This window comes from Podarcis melisellensis, assembly GCF_964234715.1.
Source record: "Podarcis melisellensis genome assembly, chromosome: 4".
Classification (NCBI taxonomy): Eukaryota; Metazoa; Chordata; class Lepidosauria; order Squamata; family Lacertidae; genus Podarcis; species Podarcis melisellensis.
In genome coordinates this window covers 31,203,319-31,220,310 of record NC_138531.1, presented here as the reverse complement: position 1 = coordinate 31,220,310, position 16,992 = coordinate 31,203,319, and the positions used below count along the sequence as shown (strand labels likewise).

Here is a 16,992-nt window from a genome sequence, read left to right as displayed (position 1 = left end):
AAGTGCATATATGAAGTACTGACTTTGGGATTTCCAAGCACCAAACCACCTGTAACATCAGGTGCTTGTCAGGTTGGCAACTGTCCCCGCCTGTCAAATTTGGTCTGATAAGTATCTGGCCCATGGAGTCAAAGTGATTCTCCACTCATTACATGTGCATCCCAAGAACTATTACTCTTGTTTAAGCGACAGTCATAAGACTGTTTGCATTAAGTGGCAGAAAACTGCTGCGCTAATTGCAATAATACTGTATGTTTTTTTATTTGATGTAGGATTAACAATGATCCAAATCAAGGACAAGAGGAAAAAACCTGCAGCTCAATTGATATACTAAATGTGGTTCGTAATCTGGAAGGCAAACAAATGGAAAATGACATAAACAGGTCACCAAACATTTCTTAAGCCCTCAGTGAGAATTTTCTGATGGCTGATTTATCAAGACCATAGGGCTACAGTAGCTGGACAGACTATACAGAGGTGATCATGAACAGTACAACAGGATACTACTCTCCAGGGTTTCCCAAACTTGGGTCTCCTGCTGTTTTGGGACAACAATTCCCATCATTCCTGATCACAGGTCCTGCTAGCTAGGGATGATGGGAGTTGTAGTCCAACAACAGCTGGAGAGCCAAGTTTAGGAATCACAGCTCTGGGCAGATCACCACAGGGCCTAGATAGTGCAGATTAGTATGTTGTATCACCACCAAGAGGGTAAACGGTAAAAGTAAAGGGACCCCTGACCATTAGGTCCAGTCGTGGCCGACTCTGGGGTTGTGCCGCTCATCTCACTTTATTGGCTGAGGGAGCCAGCGTACAGCTCGGAATCCGGGTCATGTGGCCAGCATGACTAAGCCGCTTCTGGCGAACCAGAACAGCGCATGGAAACTGCGTTTACATTCCCACCAGAGCAGTACCTGTTTATCTACTTGCACTTTGAGGTGTTTCGAACCGCTGGGTTGGCAGGAGCAGGGACCAAGCAACGGGAGCTCACCCTGTTGCGGGGATTCGAACCGCTGACCTTCTGATCTAGGCTCTGTGGTTTAACCCACAGCGCCACCCGCATCCCTACCAAGAGGGTAGGAACCATTTAAAGCATAGAATTGGGGGACAGGAGTTTTGCTCTCGCTGGGCTCCAAGACCAGCTTTTGAGGGGAAGCTTTGACAACTACCCCTTCCCACTGGCATAAACTGGTATTTCCCAGCTGGGTTGTGCAGTTATCCAAGCTGGGTTGTGCTGTCATATCATCTAACTTGCCCCTTATTTCAGACAGTCACAGCTTCACCATACTCTCGTTTATGTAGCTGGGTGTTTTTTCCTGCAGTATATCTGAGAAATTCCTGCTCCATCTGTTTTACAGTCTGTCCAATGTACTGAGGTAGAGCAGTAAGTTATGTCCATAGATGCACCATAATTTCTAATGTACAAGTGCCATGAAATTATCAGTGTAGATTTATATACTCAGGGTCACACAGTGAACTGGGTTCTGAACAGTTCCTTAATTGAGAAAGACAAAAAGTAATCAAGAGCTGAGGAAAGGTCAGCAGTTTTATGTGATACTCCTAAGATATGTCTTGACATTAACAGGTTCACATAATATGGCATTTCAAATAAATGTCTAGGCTCAGCATGTTCTCCGACTTTTGCTACTGCAAATTATGTTCTTCAAAATATAGAGTGGCAAACCATGGAGAGAGGAGCAAATGTACAGTGTATCTTCCAAAGAACCATTTGTGAAAAAAGGAATTATCAAAAATTAAAAACTGTATTAGAAATTGGTCTGTGTTTCCTTTTGGAAGTTAAATGCAAAGGTTCATTTTCTAAAGTGCACTCTAAACTACAAATGATAACTTTGCGCAAGAAGGACAAATAGTTTATGGACTGATATTATCACAGTAGTCACAAATGTCCATTCGGAATAATATTTAAGATGTCATATTATCCAGCTTATATATTCTGGCAGCCTAGAACCTGATTTGAGATGGCACAGGCAAGTGATGAATCATTACAACTGGTAAATGGCGTATGTTACACCCCAGAAATCTGAGGCATGCTCCCCAAACATTGATTAAGCAGAAATTGTCAGGATATTTCCATTCAGTTTTACAACAGAAAGGAACATGATCCATGATCCCATAATGGTGAAGGGAACAGAGTAGACTGCTCCAGTGATTTTTTCTGGAGGGGTCACAGTGGTACGCATACCCCTAAACATTTTGTGAATCTAAGTTTGCCTTCATTGAGGGGCAGTATTTCAATGAGTAGGAAAATGAGAGTACCCCTAAACATTATTTTTTTTAGAAAAAAAGCACTGGATGGACCCATGATTCTACTGTTGCTGCTGTTCCTACTGATGATGTTCATGCTCACATAGGAACATAGCGAGCTAAATTATACCAAATTAGACCATTGGCCTATTGCATTGTCAACACTGGCTGGCAGGAGCGTAGCATAGCTACACATTCACAGCGAAAGGTCAGCAAGGGAATGGAGGACCTGCTAAGGTTGTGAAGGGCAGTGGGTATTAAGCATTCACACAACCAACTGGCAGGGCCAGCTCGCCCATGAAGTGGACTAAGGCAGCCACCTCAGGTGGCAGAATCCCACAAGGCAGCGCTCCTGCTGGTGCCTCGCCCACCCCTGTTGCCATGCAACCCTGGTAAGCAAGGTTTCAGGGGAGGGGGGTGGCACTTTTCCAATTTCCCTCAGGCAGTTAAATGGGGTGGGCCACCTCTGCCAACTGGTGCCTATGCCTTTGACTGGCTTGTCTCTGTGTCTTGTTCCTTGCTTTGTCTTTAAAAAAAATTGTGGGGAAATCCCCTTATTGTGGCTACTGTTGATGGTTAGTGGTAAAATACAGCAACCATACTAGGCAAGGATTTAATTTAGGGGTGCCCAAACTTTTTTCAAAGAGGGCCAGATTTGATGAAGTGAACATGCATGAGGGCCGACCAAAGTTGTTGAGCTTTCTTTACATTTTTACCAGAAAGTTGTTGAGCTTTTTAAGGATTTTACCCCAGGACATATACTGCCACGGGAACTGGATTAAATCGACCGGTAGGCCGGATTAGGCCCCCAAAATGGACTTTGGACATGCCTGATTTAATTATTGCCTGCTTACTGACTTATTTAGACTCACCTAGGTGAGGTATCTAGATGTGGCTTGCCCCCACGTTATAGAATATTCTGGGATGTTTGCTCTGTGAAAAACAAACAAGCCTGACAACCAATATATCTAATCCTGGCTCAGGATATGCTTTCTTGGGCTTGGATCAAACTTGATGATAGCATGAGCAGGTGGAACTTCTACTCCCATAAGGTACGTTTTCCCCATTTACTTCAATTCCACTTTCCAGTTACAGCCTTGCTCCTGTGTCATTCCAAAGGATACCCTAATCTTCAGGAATGGTCACCTGAGGGCACAGAGGGCTACAGAATAAATAGGAAGGTTGGATATACGAGTTTGTTGCCTAGGATACATTTAAGTGATAGCTGCTGTTCCTAAAACTGGCACTGTTCATAAACCCTTGTGTAAACTGAATATAGGAGAACCATGGCAAAAATAACTCCAATGAAAAAAATCGTTCTTAAAAAAACTAATGCAATTTAATCACCAAGTTATTTATGTGTAATATTCTAATTTTAATGTCAAAATTCTAAAGACATTAACACAGAATTAAAAGATCCAATAAATATGACCCCAGTTTTAATATATAGGACTGGACAGTTGATGTCTATATTATGAATTGATGTGGACTATAAAAGGAATTCATCAATAAAAATAGGTTGTAAAATGTTTCCCAAGCCAGCAACTGCCACAAAATGACTGAAGTTCACTGGGAAAAAGAACAATTACATAGATTTTCTGACTAAGGAAAGCCTCATTTGTCACACTGGAAGTTGACCTAACGAAATAAAGAGTACAACCTAATTAACACGTGCATTTATAAATTTCCCCTCAATTCTCCAGCCCTAAACAGACTTATGAGGGAACATGACCCACTGAACATAATGCTACTTAGTAGGTAAGTTCAGTACAATTCTTTACATGTCTAAAAATACAAGGGCATAGGGGGGAAATTAGTGCATGTCTTGAGTCCAGACATTGGATTTTGGCTTTTTCAATCTACCAAGAACAATACATGAATCATAAGTTCAAGATAAAAGAGAATGGATGCATCTTTAGCAAATAATTTTAGAAGAGCTATACTGGAAACAAGTGGCTCTCTATGGCCTATTTTATACTGCAAGATGTTTCTGTTCAGCACTTCAGACCTTCATCATTCTAGTAATATAATTCATAAGCCGCTTACAATAAAATTCTAAATGTGAAACAGCAGCACTTGAGATGAGAGGCTATCATTTACACTGAGAAGTAGGATGATTTCTGAAAGGTCCAGGAGGTCGGATATGAATTCTGATTAATGCTGATGAAACTGACTCCTAAAAATTAAATCCTGAACGAACACTTGATACCTTTATACATAACGGACAGCTAGGGTATTCTCATTAAAACAATTTCTGCAAAAATTACTTTAAGATTCTCTTTATGTCTTGATATTGAGAACCTTCAAAAGCTGATTAACAATATTAAATGAAGAACTAAACTGCATGGGAAATCAACCTTTCCTGCATATTTAAAAATAATGGCCTATAATTTGCATTCAAGTGCTATTTCATTGCCTCTAGATAGGAAAACCTCGAGAGGAAAAATGGAAGAGGAACTTGTTTTGTACAGAAACAACAACATATATTTCCAATAACCCTATTGGGAGGAAGGTTATTTGTTTGTTCCTGTTCTTGTTTTTATTATGAATTTTATCTTCTTGTTTTGTATTTTTATATTGTGAACTGTCCTGTGATCCTAGATGAAGAGCAGTATACAAAATAATAATTAAAATAATGATGGTGATGATGATGAAGAATATAAAATCTGGGATAGCTCAGTTGATAGAGCAGGAGACGCTTACTCTCAGAGTTGTGGGTCCGAGCCCATTATGGCCCCTTCCAACACTACAATTCTATGAGTCTATGAAATAAATAAAGTGTATTGTTGATTGGGTGGTGACTGGCATACACCTATGGATCTAGGGATGGCTTCTTTAGGGACCACACCATGACATTGTGATACATACACCATCCCCTAAATCCATCCTATCAAACCTGTGTGTGTGTGTGTGTGTGTGCACGTGTGTGTGTATACATTTTTGTTTTCTTTCTTCATGACCCAATGAAGCCCCTGTTTTACATCACAGTACTAATCTTCCAGCCTTTGGACAATAGCCCGCTATTTGTTGTGACGGTACCAATATTTCTAAGTTATGTAGCTGGAGCCAACTGCCACTCCAGCTGCAACCACAATTTGCTGTTTGAGTGCTGACAGAACCTGTTCATCTCCAGCTCTCATCTGTACATGCTAATGATGCTATTAGAAAGAAAGACATCTATATCCTTTGAACCAGGGCACTGACTTCTTACCAGCCAACCCCTGTCCCATTTCAGACTTTAAATGCTGCTATTCATTGACCACCATTACATAGGTGTGAAGAAATAGTCAATCAACTAAAATCCATTTTCAATTGGGATTAGTAATCAAGTCACTGGAAATCATACAATTTAAGCACTAAAGGAGAGCGGACCAAATGGGAACCAAAACTGTAGCTATCTTACTAGCCAGGTAAGCGGTTGAGACAATCACAAATTTGAAGAATGACCTGGAATCCCTCCCCACCCCACTCTAAGTCCTTGTGTAAGTTTGCCACTTACACACCGAGTAAAAATGAATAGCCTGAAAATGCAGTGCAAAGTATACTTCCTAGGAGAAAAAAAGTCAATGTAGGATTTCTGCCTCAGTGTTTTGAAAGTGATTAACTAGTACATCAATGGCACATGGAAAGCTCTGTTGCACTTACCTCTTCTTGTTTGGGAATATTAAATTTTGTCAGTTTTGACTTGGTCCTAGCTGAGTCAGCTTTGGCAGAAGGCATTCCTCTATATGAGGTGCAGAGCAGGCTAGTTTCAGCTGGCACCTTCAATCTCGGAGACTCCTCAGGAGCCTGATCTTGACCATCCATTGGCCTTACATATGCTGTTGGTTTCTGCTGAACTATACTGGGCTTCGAAGCAAGGGAAGGAGGAAAGTTCTGCACACAGTGTCCATTACTATGCATAGCTGGCCTCTCCTGAGCCTGAGCTCCACCTTCTCCACCAAAGCTCAGCTTTGACGGCTGCTGTTGTGTTCTGCTGTTGTCCCCAAGCGAAGACAATAAAGGACCTTGGGCAACACTCGACGGAGATGGTGATGAGGGATTGGATGCATAATGTGTAATCTTTTCTAAACTGTTCTTTTGGCTAACTGTTTTAAAGTCGTTATTGTGTGCATCTGGCAATCCATGTCTATGTTTGCTTCCCCTTTGCTGGTTCTCCAGAGTGTGCCCAGACTTCTGCCAACCCATTGCAGCGTTCTTGCTCAACTGCCCAGAAAGTGCCGCTGGCAAGGAAGATGGAGAAGCGTGAGTGTGGGGCTTTGTGTCAGCAATGAAGTGTTCCTCAGCTTTGTTCACAGACGTTTGTGAGATACACGGCTTTGGAACACCAACAAGGTGGCTTTGATTGGATCGATCTGTCAGCAGTTCTTTCATCTCATCGTAGTTGCCCAGGGTATTCTGGATACGGCTGGAGAGCTCGTCCCCTTTGTTAGTCTGCAAAGCAAGTGAGCAAGAATAATTTTAAATTATCATTCTGTAACAAAATCGAAAGCAGCCACCATGTTGGTCTGTAGCCTCAAGAATAACAAAGAATCTTGTGGCACCTTAAAGAATAGCAAAGGAAATCGTCATGAATATGCAACAGTTCAGAAGCACATTAAATGAAGAATCACATAAAATGTTTTGTTTTGCGAGGACGCAAAAAGGTTTTCAATTTACTCTGAACATGGAAAGCTACATGAGCTTCAGAGTATATATTATGCATATTACAAATGTTATCACTTGTATTTAATACATTTTTTTTTCAAGCATATCATATTGGAAGCAAAAAAAAGTTTGAATTTTTTTTTAAAATTGAAGTCAAAGCAATACAATAAAAATAGTAAAAGTACAAATAAAAAACAAACAGCAGCAAACTATAATTGGAAGAGATAAATCAGGTAAAAGTAGAGTATTTAATACCATTAGGAAAGCCACATTTCTTGTTATACCATTGAGAGGAAGTCCTGTGTGTCTGTATTTGTGGTATATATATGACAAAATCCCACCAAACAGCATAATATTTTTCAGGATAAATGTAATTTATGAGTTATTTTTCATCTAGTGCTAAATTCCACATATTTTTATACCACAGTGTGAGTCACAAGTCCTGTAAGGTTTTCCATTTTAGGACAACTGAAGTTCTGGCAGCCACCAGCATCGATGTCAAGAGTTCCTGAAAGTTGAACCCTTTCAGTTGACCATCCCAAAGATTTAGTAAACAAATCTGCAGTGAACTTGGAATGGGATATTTGAGTATTGTCAAATATTACGCCCACCACTGACCAGTATGTAAATACCTGTGGGCAGTCCCACCATTATTGGAAAAAGGTGACTCCTTTTTCCACAGCCTCTCCAACAATTCTGAGAATATTGTGATGTCATATGGACAATTGTTAACTATACTGAATGATTTCCATGAAATATGACCAGAGCTAGAATATTTCTGTTTGACCATTGTAAGCTCCCAGAAGCTATCAGCATGTGACAGTGGCCACACTCCAGCAGCACCTTTGACTGGCCAGCTAAACCTGGTGAGGGTAGCTGATGGGTCTCAAAACCTTGGTGAGCTAGGGACTTCCACTGCATGTTATGACAAGCTCCAGCAGATTTGAGCAGGCCAGGTCAGTGAGTCCAATGGTCAAGGAGCCAGTTTCTGAATGTGCTGCAGAAGGAAGTGAGGGGCAAATGAGGCTTGTCAACCTGGGAAGGTAGCCCATCTAGGAGAAGGAAAACTCTGATCCTAAACTTCTGCTGCCTTGGAGGACATATTTGGGAGAAGAAAAGGCTAAGGAGCAAACCCTATGCAACTCTGGAGTGCCTTGTACGCCTCCTTCTGGTAGCCAAGATGGTGCCAAATGTATTGCTCTGTTTCCTTTGGACCACAGCAGCGAGGCTGAAAGAGGGGTCTTGCCGTTTGGGCAGCCCAGGATCTCCATACACACTGCCCAGGCTTGCGCACCATGTAATGTTGCTTTGGTGCTGCTAACACAGTGGTTTCACTTCATCCCAGGAAGCAAACTCTGTTGTCTCTTGATACAGACGGGTGCCAACAACTAGGTACTGATCTAAGTCTAAAACACCTTTTTGAAACACATTTGAATGTAACGCTGCTCCACCTTTCATATACTTTGAAAAATAAACATCTAAAACTCAATGAGACATCAATATTAATGCCTGCTTTGTGAGACCAGTTCATTATGGCAGACTACAAAAAAGTATATCCTGCAGCCTATAGCTAATGACCAATTAAAGTAGGACATACAAAATAATTTATGTGGTCGCTTTTACTGAACGAAATTATTACAGTGCTGTGTAATTTGAAATTACTAATTGGCAAGCAACTTGAAGAAAACTCAGTTGTTACTAGGAAACAATACAGTTTTATTATGACACACATAAAACCCCAGAAGAACCTACTCTCTTTTGATAAAATAACTTGTTGAGTGGGCAAGGAAAATCTTGTTAATAAATTTGAACTGTAGCAAGACTTATGACCTATCCCTCATGTGATTTCTTAAAAAGAAAGATATTGATATAGATTTGATAGATTTGGGGGGCCGGATGTTTCTTGTCAGTCACCTGTCATCATCACAATGACATTAGGTGACCCATTTTTGCATAGTGCTGTACATAGTGCCGATTGCCTTGACAATCAGCTGTTTGTTGACACATGCAAGTTCTGCACACAGGTCTTTGCAGGTGCAGTTGGCTGGTGGTATCTGTCACCCGCCCTTTGGTCCAGCCATGCATTTACCTGCCCTGCACCTGACATAAATGACATCAGGTTTAGAGAGCAGGTGGTGGAAATGGCTTGGCCAAAACAGTCTCATGGGTCAAGTTGGGGTATGTGTGTGGCTGATGGGCCTAATTAGGCCCACAGCCAGAGATTCCCCACTATTGGATTACAACGACCTGCCATAGAGCAGCTAATGTATTTGGTGCAGGGAGGAGAAAGGTAATGAGTCTAGTACGTGAGTAGCCAACATGGTGCCCTCAAGATGCAACTCCCATCAGCCTTAGCCAGCACTGCCTGAGCATTAAGGCACACCACACTGGGTGTCCCAGTCAATTATTAGACCAGAAGGCAGTATTGCAAGCTCAGCTGGGAGAGCAGCACAGGCGGGTGGCCCATCAGTTAGGTGAGGTGAAGTGAAGGGAGGTGTCCAAGCATGAACTTGGACTTTTCACTCCGGCATGAAGGACCTCAAGCCACCTCCTCTGGTTCTGACTCGGCTCACAACCAGCCATTGTGTTCTAGTAGCATCAACTTCCCGGCAACATGGCTCAGCTTGTTCATTAACAGCCAGCAGCTCTGCCGAAGAACAAACAACAGTTTTTGGTTGTCGGATATGGTGACATTCAATACTGTCATGAATGACATGGATAAAGGAGTAGGTGACCTCCTTTACAAGTCCATAGATGGTAAGATGGAAGAGACTACAAAATTAAAAATTTCTAAGCATCCCACTTTGAGGGCAGGGTTAGCAATAGAATAAGCTGTCATCTGGCTTTCTCTGGAGGTTTTCAAAAAAAGGTTAGACAGGCATCTGTAAGGGACACTTTAAATATAGATTATTCCGTTTTACATTGGGGAATTGGGTTCTCCTAAACTGCCTTACCTGCTTTGAGCAACAATCAAACAACAGGGAGGAAAATTGGGGGGGGGGGAAATATATATATACCTTATATGGCTCACTGAAGAGGGAGTAGCTGTTATTAAATATGCCATCTTCGTGCTGGGTCTCCTGATTTCTCCTTTCCCATTCTTTCCTGCGCAGCATATTTCTGTCAGGGTCATAGACACTGCACCAAAAGAAAAGCAGAAAACTAGAATTAAGGCAACAAACCCTGGGTAGCCATAACTACATAGAGAAGGGTGAATTAGCAAACAGATGACAAAGGAAACAAGAACAGGAATGTGATGGATGCCATTCCAATAAGGACATTCAAGTCCACATACACCCAAACACACGCACTCACCCAGTTTCTGGAGGGATGAGCTATTTAGGGGACCTATGTCGAACAGGTGAAATGAAACAGGGCAAGTGTCAAAGCATCTTTGACAAAGAAAAAAAAGGGAGGGTCCTTTTTAAAGTGCACAATAATTAAAGCTATGGTTAAATAGAAATGATGAAAACATTTCCTTGTATGACAGCTCTTTAGAGCAGGGTTGGAATTCTTGTGTTCCCTCCCCCTTTACTGTTGGACTCCAACTCCGATCAGCTTCAATCTGCATAGTCAAGGATGATGGGAGCCGTTGTCCAACAAAATCTAAAGGGCTTCAGTGCCTTACGGTGTTAGACAAGAATACTGCTTAAAAATGAAATCACTCTAGTTGGATTCTATAGTTCTCTTTTCATTAATGAGCCCCTAAAGGGCTGTTAAAGCTATATACCACAGATATTTTCACAGTAATGCACCTTCTTCTGATCTCCATTAATCAGCTGTGGTCATGAAAGCACAAACGCAACTATCAGCTACTTTAGCCTAGCCACAATTGTTATCCTTTTTGCCAACCAACTAGAATTGAAGGATTGAAAGAAAACAACCATCCCAACCAAGACATTCTTGTTGTTAGTCTCCCACATATGGGCTGATATGACTTGTAGCTGTGCACTAAGACATCACAGAGCTGGCAGTGGCTACATTCATAGTACAGTAAGTCATGAACGTGCTGTGATGGCTGCAAGTTGTGAATACAAATGCATGAATGCTGTTCTGCTACACTGAATTCGGCCCCTTCATAAAAGGATTGACCAAGATGAAGGTGTGAAACTGCCTTATTCTGACAGCTAGTCTATGAAGTGCTTTGCACAGTGCAGAAAATGAGTCTCTGTAACTTCACATCTTGCAGTGAGGGAGCAGCCAGAAGGCCCTCAGAGCTGGACCTCAGTGTCCAGGCTGAACAATGAGGGTGGAGCTGCTCCTTCAGATATGCAGGGGCAAAACTGTTTAGGGCTTTAAAGGTCAGCACCAACACTTCGAATCGTGCTCAGAAACGGAAATGTACTTTCACAATATTGGCCAAATGAAATAGCTTGGGAAGTAGTTACCGTATTTTATTTTAGTGGTAGCATTTAGTTTAGCCCCAGGTAACAAGGCTGAGAAAGACCTCTCTCTTTGATCTACTGCCTCACAAAGTAGTAGACAGTACAGTACTGGGCTCGGTGGATCAATAATCTTCAGTATTTGGTAGCTTCATATATTCATATGAATAATCATTTTAATCAATACAGTAATGTTGGGTAATTATATTATTGAATAGCACAAGCACTTAGTAAGTTGTAGATTAGGCTTGCTTCTCATTATATCAGTCATATCCAGCACCTTGTCTGGCCAGTTTATTCATACCCTTGTCATTTTCAGCTAAACAAAAATAAATAAATGATGACTATTTATAAAGTCTGTGTTGCTAATGGCTTGTTATGATTTCCCAGAAGTGACAGCTTTACATTCCTCAGTGCTAAAAAGCATTTTGAGACAAAAGCATCAGCTGCCGTGCAAGAAAAACAAAGCACTAGCTTTTGATGGACTGGTGACATGATTAATAAAATGCTATACTTGGGCTGCAAGTGACTTTTTGGACTTTTCACCTAGTTTAAACAGAAGTTAATTTGAGGGTTCTGCAGTATTTTTTCCTCCATTTACAAACAGAAATGCCACAGGGCAAAGCAATTACTCTGATTTACTGTTTTGCCTTTGATTGAACATGAAGATGTAGCAGGGTCTCAAAAAAAAAAAAAAGCAGCAACTTAACAAACTGTGTTCTTTCCCTCAGACAGATAAAGTACCTACTATGCTGTTTCAAAGAGTTTACCTCCAGGCTGCAGTGCAGAGCAAACATCAATCACTGACATGTGTCTAAGATGAGATTGATGTTTACTCTCACAGCTTTTCATCTTACATCCAATAAATTACTTCTCCTTCACCAAAATGCCTGGTTAAATTTCATTTTTCACTTTGCAGCATGAGTTTTAAAACTTTAGCTCCCAGCAATTCTGAAGCTGGATTCATTTACGCTTCATCCTCCATAGCTTTTATGATTTGTACTAACCATGAAAACTGGCCATATAAACATCAATACAATCACACAGAGTCTTCTGGTAACAGCCACTTAAACAGGGACAGAAGCCAGATTGAGGACGAAAGGTTTTAATTGTGTTCACGATTACTCTAGGATGGTAATAAACACGTTCCAGCTATCTGAATACTCGGTGCATGAATCCTGCAAGCTTCATCTTGGGAAAGCAGATATATTTTCTTTATTTGTTCCCTCCCCCCCCAAAAAAAATTATAATTCAAGAAGACACTACACTTTCAAGATGCAACCTTTTCTGAAATGTTTCTGAGCAACACAACTAACCTGTTTAGTGGCACGATTAGAAGGAGGTTAAATTGTCTCAACAGATCACAAGAGGATAAATCCTCAGAGGTTTTAACTGGAGTTCTACTATGCAAAACAAAAAATAAATTCATGTCATAAGGCCATTTTGCAATTTTCTAAGAACCCTAGTGAGTCTCCCAATCCCCCTCAGCTTCACCTCCTCCCCCCTCTTTTAATGAACTTGCGGCAGCTTCTTTGAGTCATGAAGGTCAAAGATTCTGCTACCCTGAAATGTCTCCTAGGATTCATTAATGGGTATATTTTGTGCTGAGCCCACCATGGGACCTGTGTTGCTTATGCCTGCTCCTGCTCCCTGTCACTCCCTTTCAACCTGTCAATATGCACAGAAAGAGGTATATTGGTGCATTTCGAGTCTCTAGTGTGCTCTCCTTTAAAGAAAACTGGCTATTCACAGGCTGTCTTGAGCAACCCCGTTTGGTGAGGAGAGAGACAAAACTGTAATTTTGTTCACTTCATACAATTTTAATTTGCCCGGGGTGGGGTGGGGGGGTAGTAGTTCTATACAGCTTTGGAAATTCCCATTGTTCTAGGCGCGACAGGGAATTTCATTAATGCGAGCAGTTTCTGAGCTCGCATTAAACTAAGAAACATTAAACTTCAGAAACTAAGATTTCAGATTAAAACTGCCACTGCTGGAATGAAAGGAGGAACCTTTTCTGTTTCCCCACTTCCAGCCACTCTCTGGAGACTGGAGAAAATATCCTCATAAGAATATTAGGGGGACGGGCAGGAGAAATATGTCTTCAGATGAGGAACACACCATGTGAAAAACGAACATAAGATTTCAGCTGCAGTTCATTCATTTTCAGCTTGCATTCTTGTTATAAAAAAGTGCACCTAGACACTCCATTGCGGTGCCCACAACCTAGATTTAAGGTGTCATTTAGCTCCTAGCTTTCATATATCAGTTTGTAACACTGAGTCTATAATCACAGATATGTGCATACTCAACGGTTATCAGTTTGGCTCAAAAGCAATAAACACTTTGCAATACCTTAAAGACTAACCAGTTCATTTTTTATAAGCTTTCATGCACTACAGTTCAGCCTATCAGATGCATTTTCTTTCTTTGTGCAACAAAATTTATATACCACTCGATTTTGTGTGTATGTAGGTATAAATGTATGTATCATCTATCTATCTATCTATCTATCTATCTATCTATCTATCATCTATCTATCTATCTATCTAATGTCAATGAAATTCAGCTAAAACAGGTATTTTAAAACTAATTAAAATCAAAATGCATCCCGAGCTATGGGTATATAAATACATGAGGTTTTTTTGGGTGGGGAGGGAGAAGGTTGTAAAATATTGAGGTCAGAGGGAATGCAGAAAAGCACAGAGGGTGATAAGTACCTAATTAATAGTGACAACTCACAAACAGTTGGTAATGCAGACACCCTGGCACTAGTAAGCCAATTAACACATGCTAATGATCCTCCAGTCTTGGTTCAGGCCACAAGTGATAGCGCTGAACCTCTTGATGTAATTCAGTGGTTTCATGTTACAGACTCCCTTTGAAGTTTGCTCTAGAATGGCCACACTAAAGCTGTGTACATTTACTCTTCATCCAATGGACGCCCAATGTTGGTTTGGCAAGTGGTGTACATTCAGCGTAAGCTGCAATCCATCCTGTATCTATCCTGTGTTGTTGTTTTTGAGAAATACTGAATTTTGGTCTGTTTTCTCTCCAAACCAGTTTCAATCTGAGCTGATAAAAAACAACAACACCCAACCTTCTGTGTTTTAAGCTGGTAATGTGTCCTGGGAAGTTGAAATACTCCCCACTGTCTTGTGAATATTGTCTTTCCTGGTGTCAGACTTGTGTCTTTTTTCTTTCCCTTTTTTTGCATAGAGGATGCTTGTCCAGCCCTGTATGGTTTGACTTGGTTCATTTACTTCTGGAGTAAAAAAATTATAAAGGCAATGACGACACAGAACTATCTATCCTCTTGCATAAACCAAGGGATGCATAATTGCAGCTGTATGTCGTATTTTATTTCCAAGGAAAGGCAAAATATGGCATTTCATTATCAATGTCAAGTGCCAGTAGCCATAAATTCTATGACTCATCAAAACTGCCTATACGAGTAACACTAACAAAGCAGCATTTCCAATTTACTGTTACTATAATGGATAATGACTGGAGGTTCATCAAAGTTAATCAAGAAAATGATGTCCATATTATGCCGTGTTGTGTTTCGCTTGACTTAAAAAGCTCTTGGTATGGGGCAGACTCTGTGTGACAGATTTACTGAATTATAGACTGCATACAAATGCTTTGAAAGCAAAGCAAACATTGTGGGTTTGAAATGTTACATACCCATACGGCTCAATGCTGTATACAATTAAGTGCTCTTAAGTTTGATGTGCCCTTAGTGGGATACTTAATTGTACCGTGAGTTCTATCCTTAGTGAATGTGTAGGTACACAGAGTTCTTAAGAGGTTGATATTTTAATTGATGGCTTTGCCTACAGAAATGAAGACCTGAAGAAGAAAAAAATATTTTATTTTCATTTCTTTTAAAATGTTTTATTATTACTTAATGAATCTCTGCCTCTGCCTCTCGTACACAAAACATGGACAGAGTCATAGACCTAACCAATTATAACCATTTGCTTTTTCTACTTATTTTCTTCCCCCACCCCATCTTTTCTTTCAAGTCCTTGGTTTGAATGTAGATTGAAAAACCTATTTCTGAATTTCTTTTTTCAATATTAATCTTGAGGGGCAATAACTTTGCTGCTGCTGCTGTTGTGATTGATGATTGTATGGTTCGGTAATTAGAAGGTTTGAGACTTAGCCTGTTAGGATCTGAATGACAGAGCAATTCAAACAATAGGAACCCAGCATAATTTATGCTGGTGCAGATTATGCCAGTGTAATTTCCCCCTTTTTCAAACTCTGTTCAGCAGCATGGCTGCTGCCAGCTGAGCTGGCCTGAGCCTGGCAGAGGGGAAATGGGAGTTATACCAGCCTTTTTACCTGTGTAACTTCTGCTGGGTTGCTAGGTGACATGACCAAGCTGAACGAAGTTTGAAATGGGGTGAATCTCCCCCTGCCTAGTCCCACCCCTGCCACTCTCCCAGAATGCCATTTTTGGGGGGCTTTGGCTGAACTGGCTGAGTTGGAATGTGGAGGATTGGGTTGGGTGAACCCAAGCAATTTCTCCCAATTCCTTCTCATGTTAGCAACCTACACTGCACCACCTCCTGTGTTGTTCCTAATTGTCCCCCAACCCTCTAGAGCAGCCTTTCTCTACCTGTGGGTCCCAAAATGTCATTGAACTACAACTTCCATCACCCCTAGCTACCAAGGCCAGAGCTCAGGGATCATGGGAGTTGTAGTCCAACATCTGGGGACCCACAGGTTGAGAACCGCTGCTCTAGAGAATATTTGGTGGGGTGGCAGGAGGCTCTGCAGTAGAGAGGGAACTAACAAAAACCAACTCCTTCCCCCTTCCGCTCTGAAGCCTCTGTACAATCCCCAGTCCTAGGTAGTTCACAATGCTTAAGTCCCTTGAAATTCCCACTTCAGAATCAGCAGGGGCTGCCATTACATCTGTTGATGTGTACTGGAGATGGAAGGCAGACTGAGAGGCCCATCAAGAGAAAATCTGAGCCTAAAGCTAGGCCCTGAGAACCCCTCCATCAGGTCAGCTGAGGTACAAGCTAACACCTGCATTATCCTGATTAAAAATAATGCCTCCAGATAAAACAGATGACCATATTTTACTCCATCTCTGTTAAGCCTTCTGTCTAGCATGGATCCTTATGGGACTCTAATGTGCAAAATTTGATATCCTTTTGTCACATATTAAATCTGTAACTGCTTTTTGTTTGCGAATTTTTCGTTGCTTCTGTGCCTGGCTTTCAATCTTCTATTAGCTGCTGTTATAAAAAGAAAGCATTTTGGCAATATTTATTTGCAGACGCGAACATCAATGCAAAGCACTTAGTGGAGCAATGTATGCACTGAGGAGGCACACAGGGGGATTCAAATATTTTACTGCACAGTGGATATTATTACCTCTGTACCTGCTATGCATAAACCATTCTCAGTATTTTATTTCTAATACAGCAATGAACAGCTACAGTGATGACACTACTAAATCTTTTAACAATCATGACATACTACTTGCAAAATAAATGCCTCTGGTTAATATTTAAGTTCTCCTGCATTTTGATTTCCCCTTTGTCAGTGTAGCACATGTCTTGCTATAGCATCCTGCAAAGAAATAAAAATTGCCTCTGTGTTTATCAAAGGAAACAGGCATGAAAAATATCCTGAGCCATAAATAAAGTCATCTAAAGTCTATATTGCTCTAATTTGTCAG

General features: G+C 41.0%; 1 protein-coding gene and 1 long non-coding RNA gene across 15 annotated transcripts in view; one reads left to right on the top strand and one right to left on the bottom strand.

Moving 5' to 3' along the window:
* The window catches only part of LOC309368032, a 103,942-nt gene extending 97,391 nt beyond the window's left edge, over positions 1-6,551 (top strand). For 3 of the 8 annotated variants that reach the window (XR_014167494.1, XR_014167495.1, XR_014167496.1), the window contains one exon: positions 273-361. This is a non-coding gene — a long non-coding RNA (uncharacterized lncRNA). Of the gene's footprint in view, positions 1-272; positions 362-6,426 lie in introns of those variants that run through there. The other 5 variants (XR_014167490.1, XR_014167491.1, XR_014167492.1 and 2 more) reach the window with 4 other exon arrangements.
* The window catches only part of AFF3 (ALF transcription elongation factor 3), a 229,923-nt gene that overhangs the window by 174,236 nt on the left and 38,695 nt on the right, over positions 1-16,992 (bottom strand). For 4 of the 7 annotated variants that reach the window (XM_081907762.1, XM_081907761.1, XM_081907760.1 and 1 more), the window contains exons 2-3: positions 9,930-10,050; positions 5,911-6,699 (exon numbers count right to left, since the gene is read on the bottom strand). In XM_081907762.1, coding sequence (XP_081763888.1) covers positions 5,911-6,699; positions 9,930-10,028 — 888 coding nt within the window. In that variant the 5' untranslated portion in view covers positions 10,029-10,050. Of the gene's footprint in view, positions 1-5,910; positions 6,700-7,167; positions 7,279-7,544; positions 7,875-9,929; positions 10,051-12,610; positions 12,698-16,992 lie in introns of those variants that run through there. The other 3 variants (XM_081907763.1, XM_081907765.1, XM_081907764.1) reach the window with 3 other exon arrangements.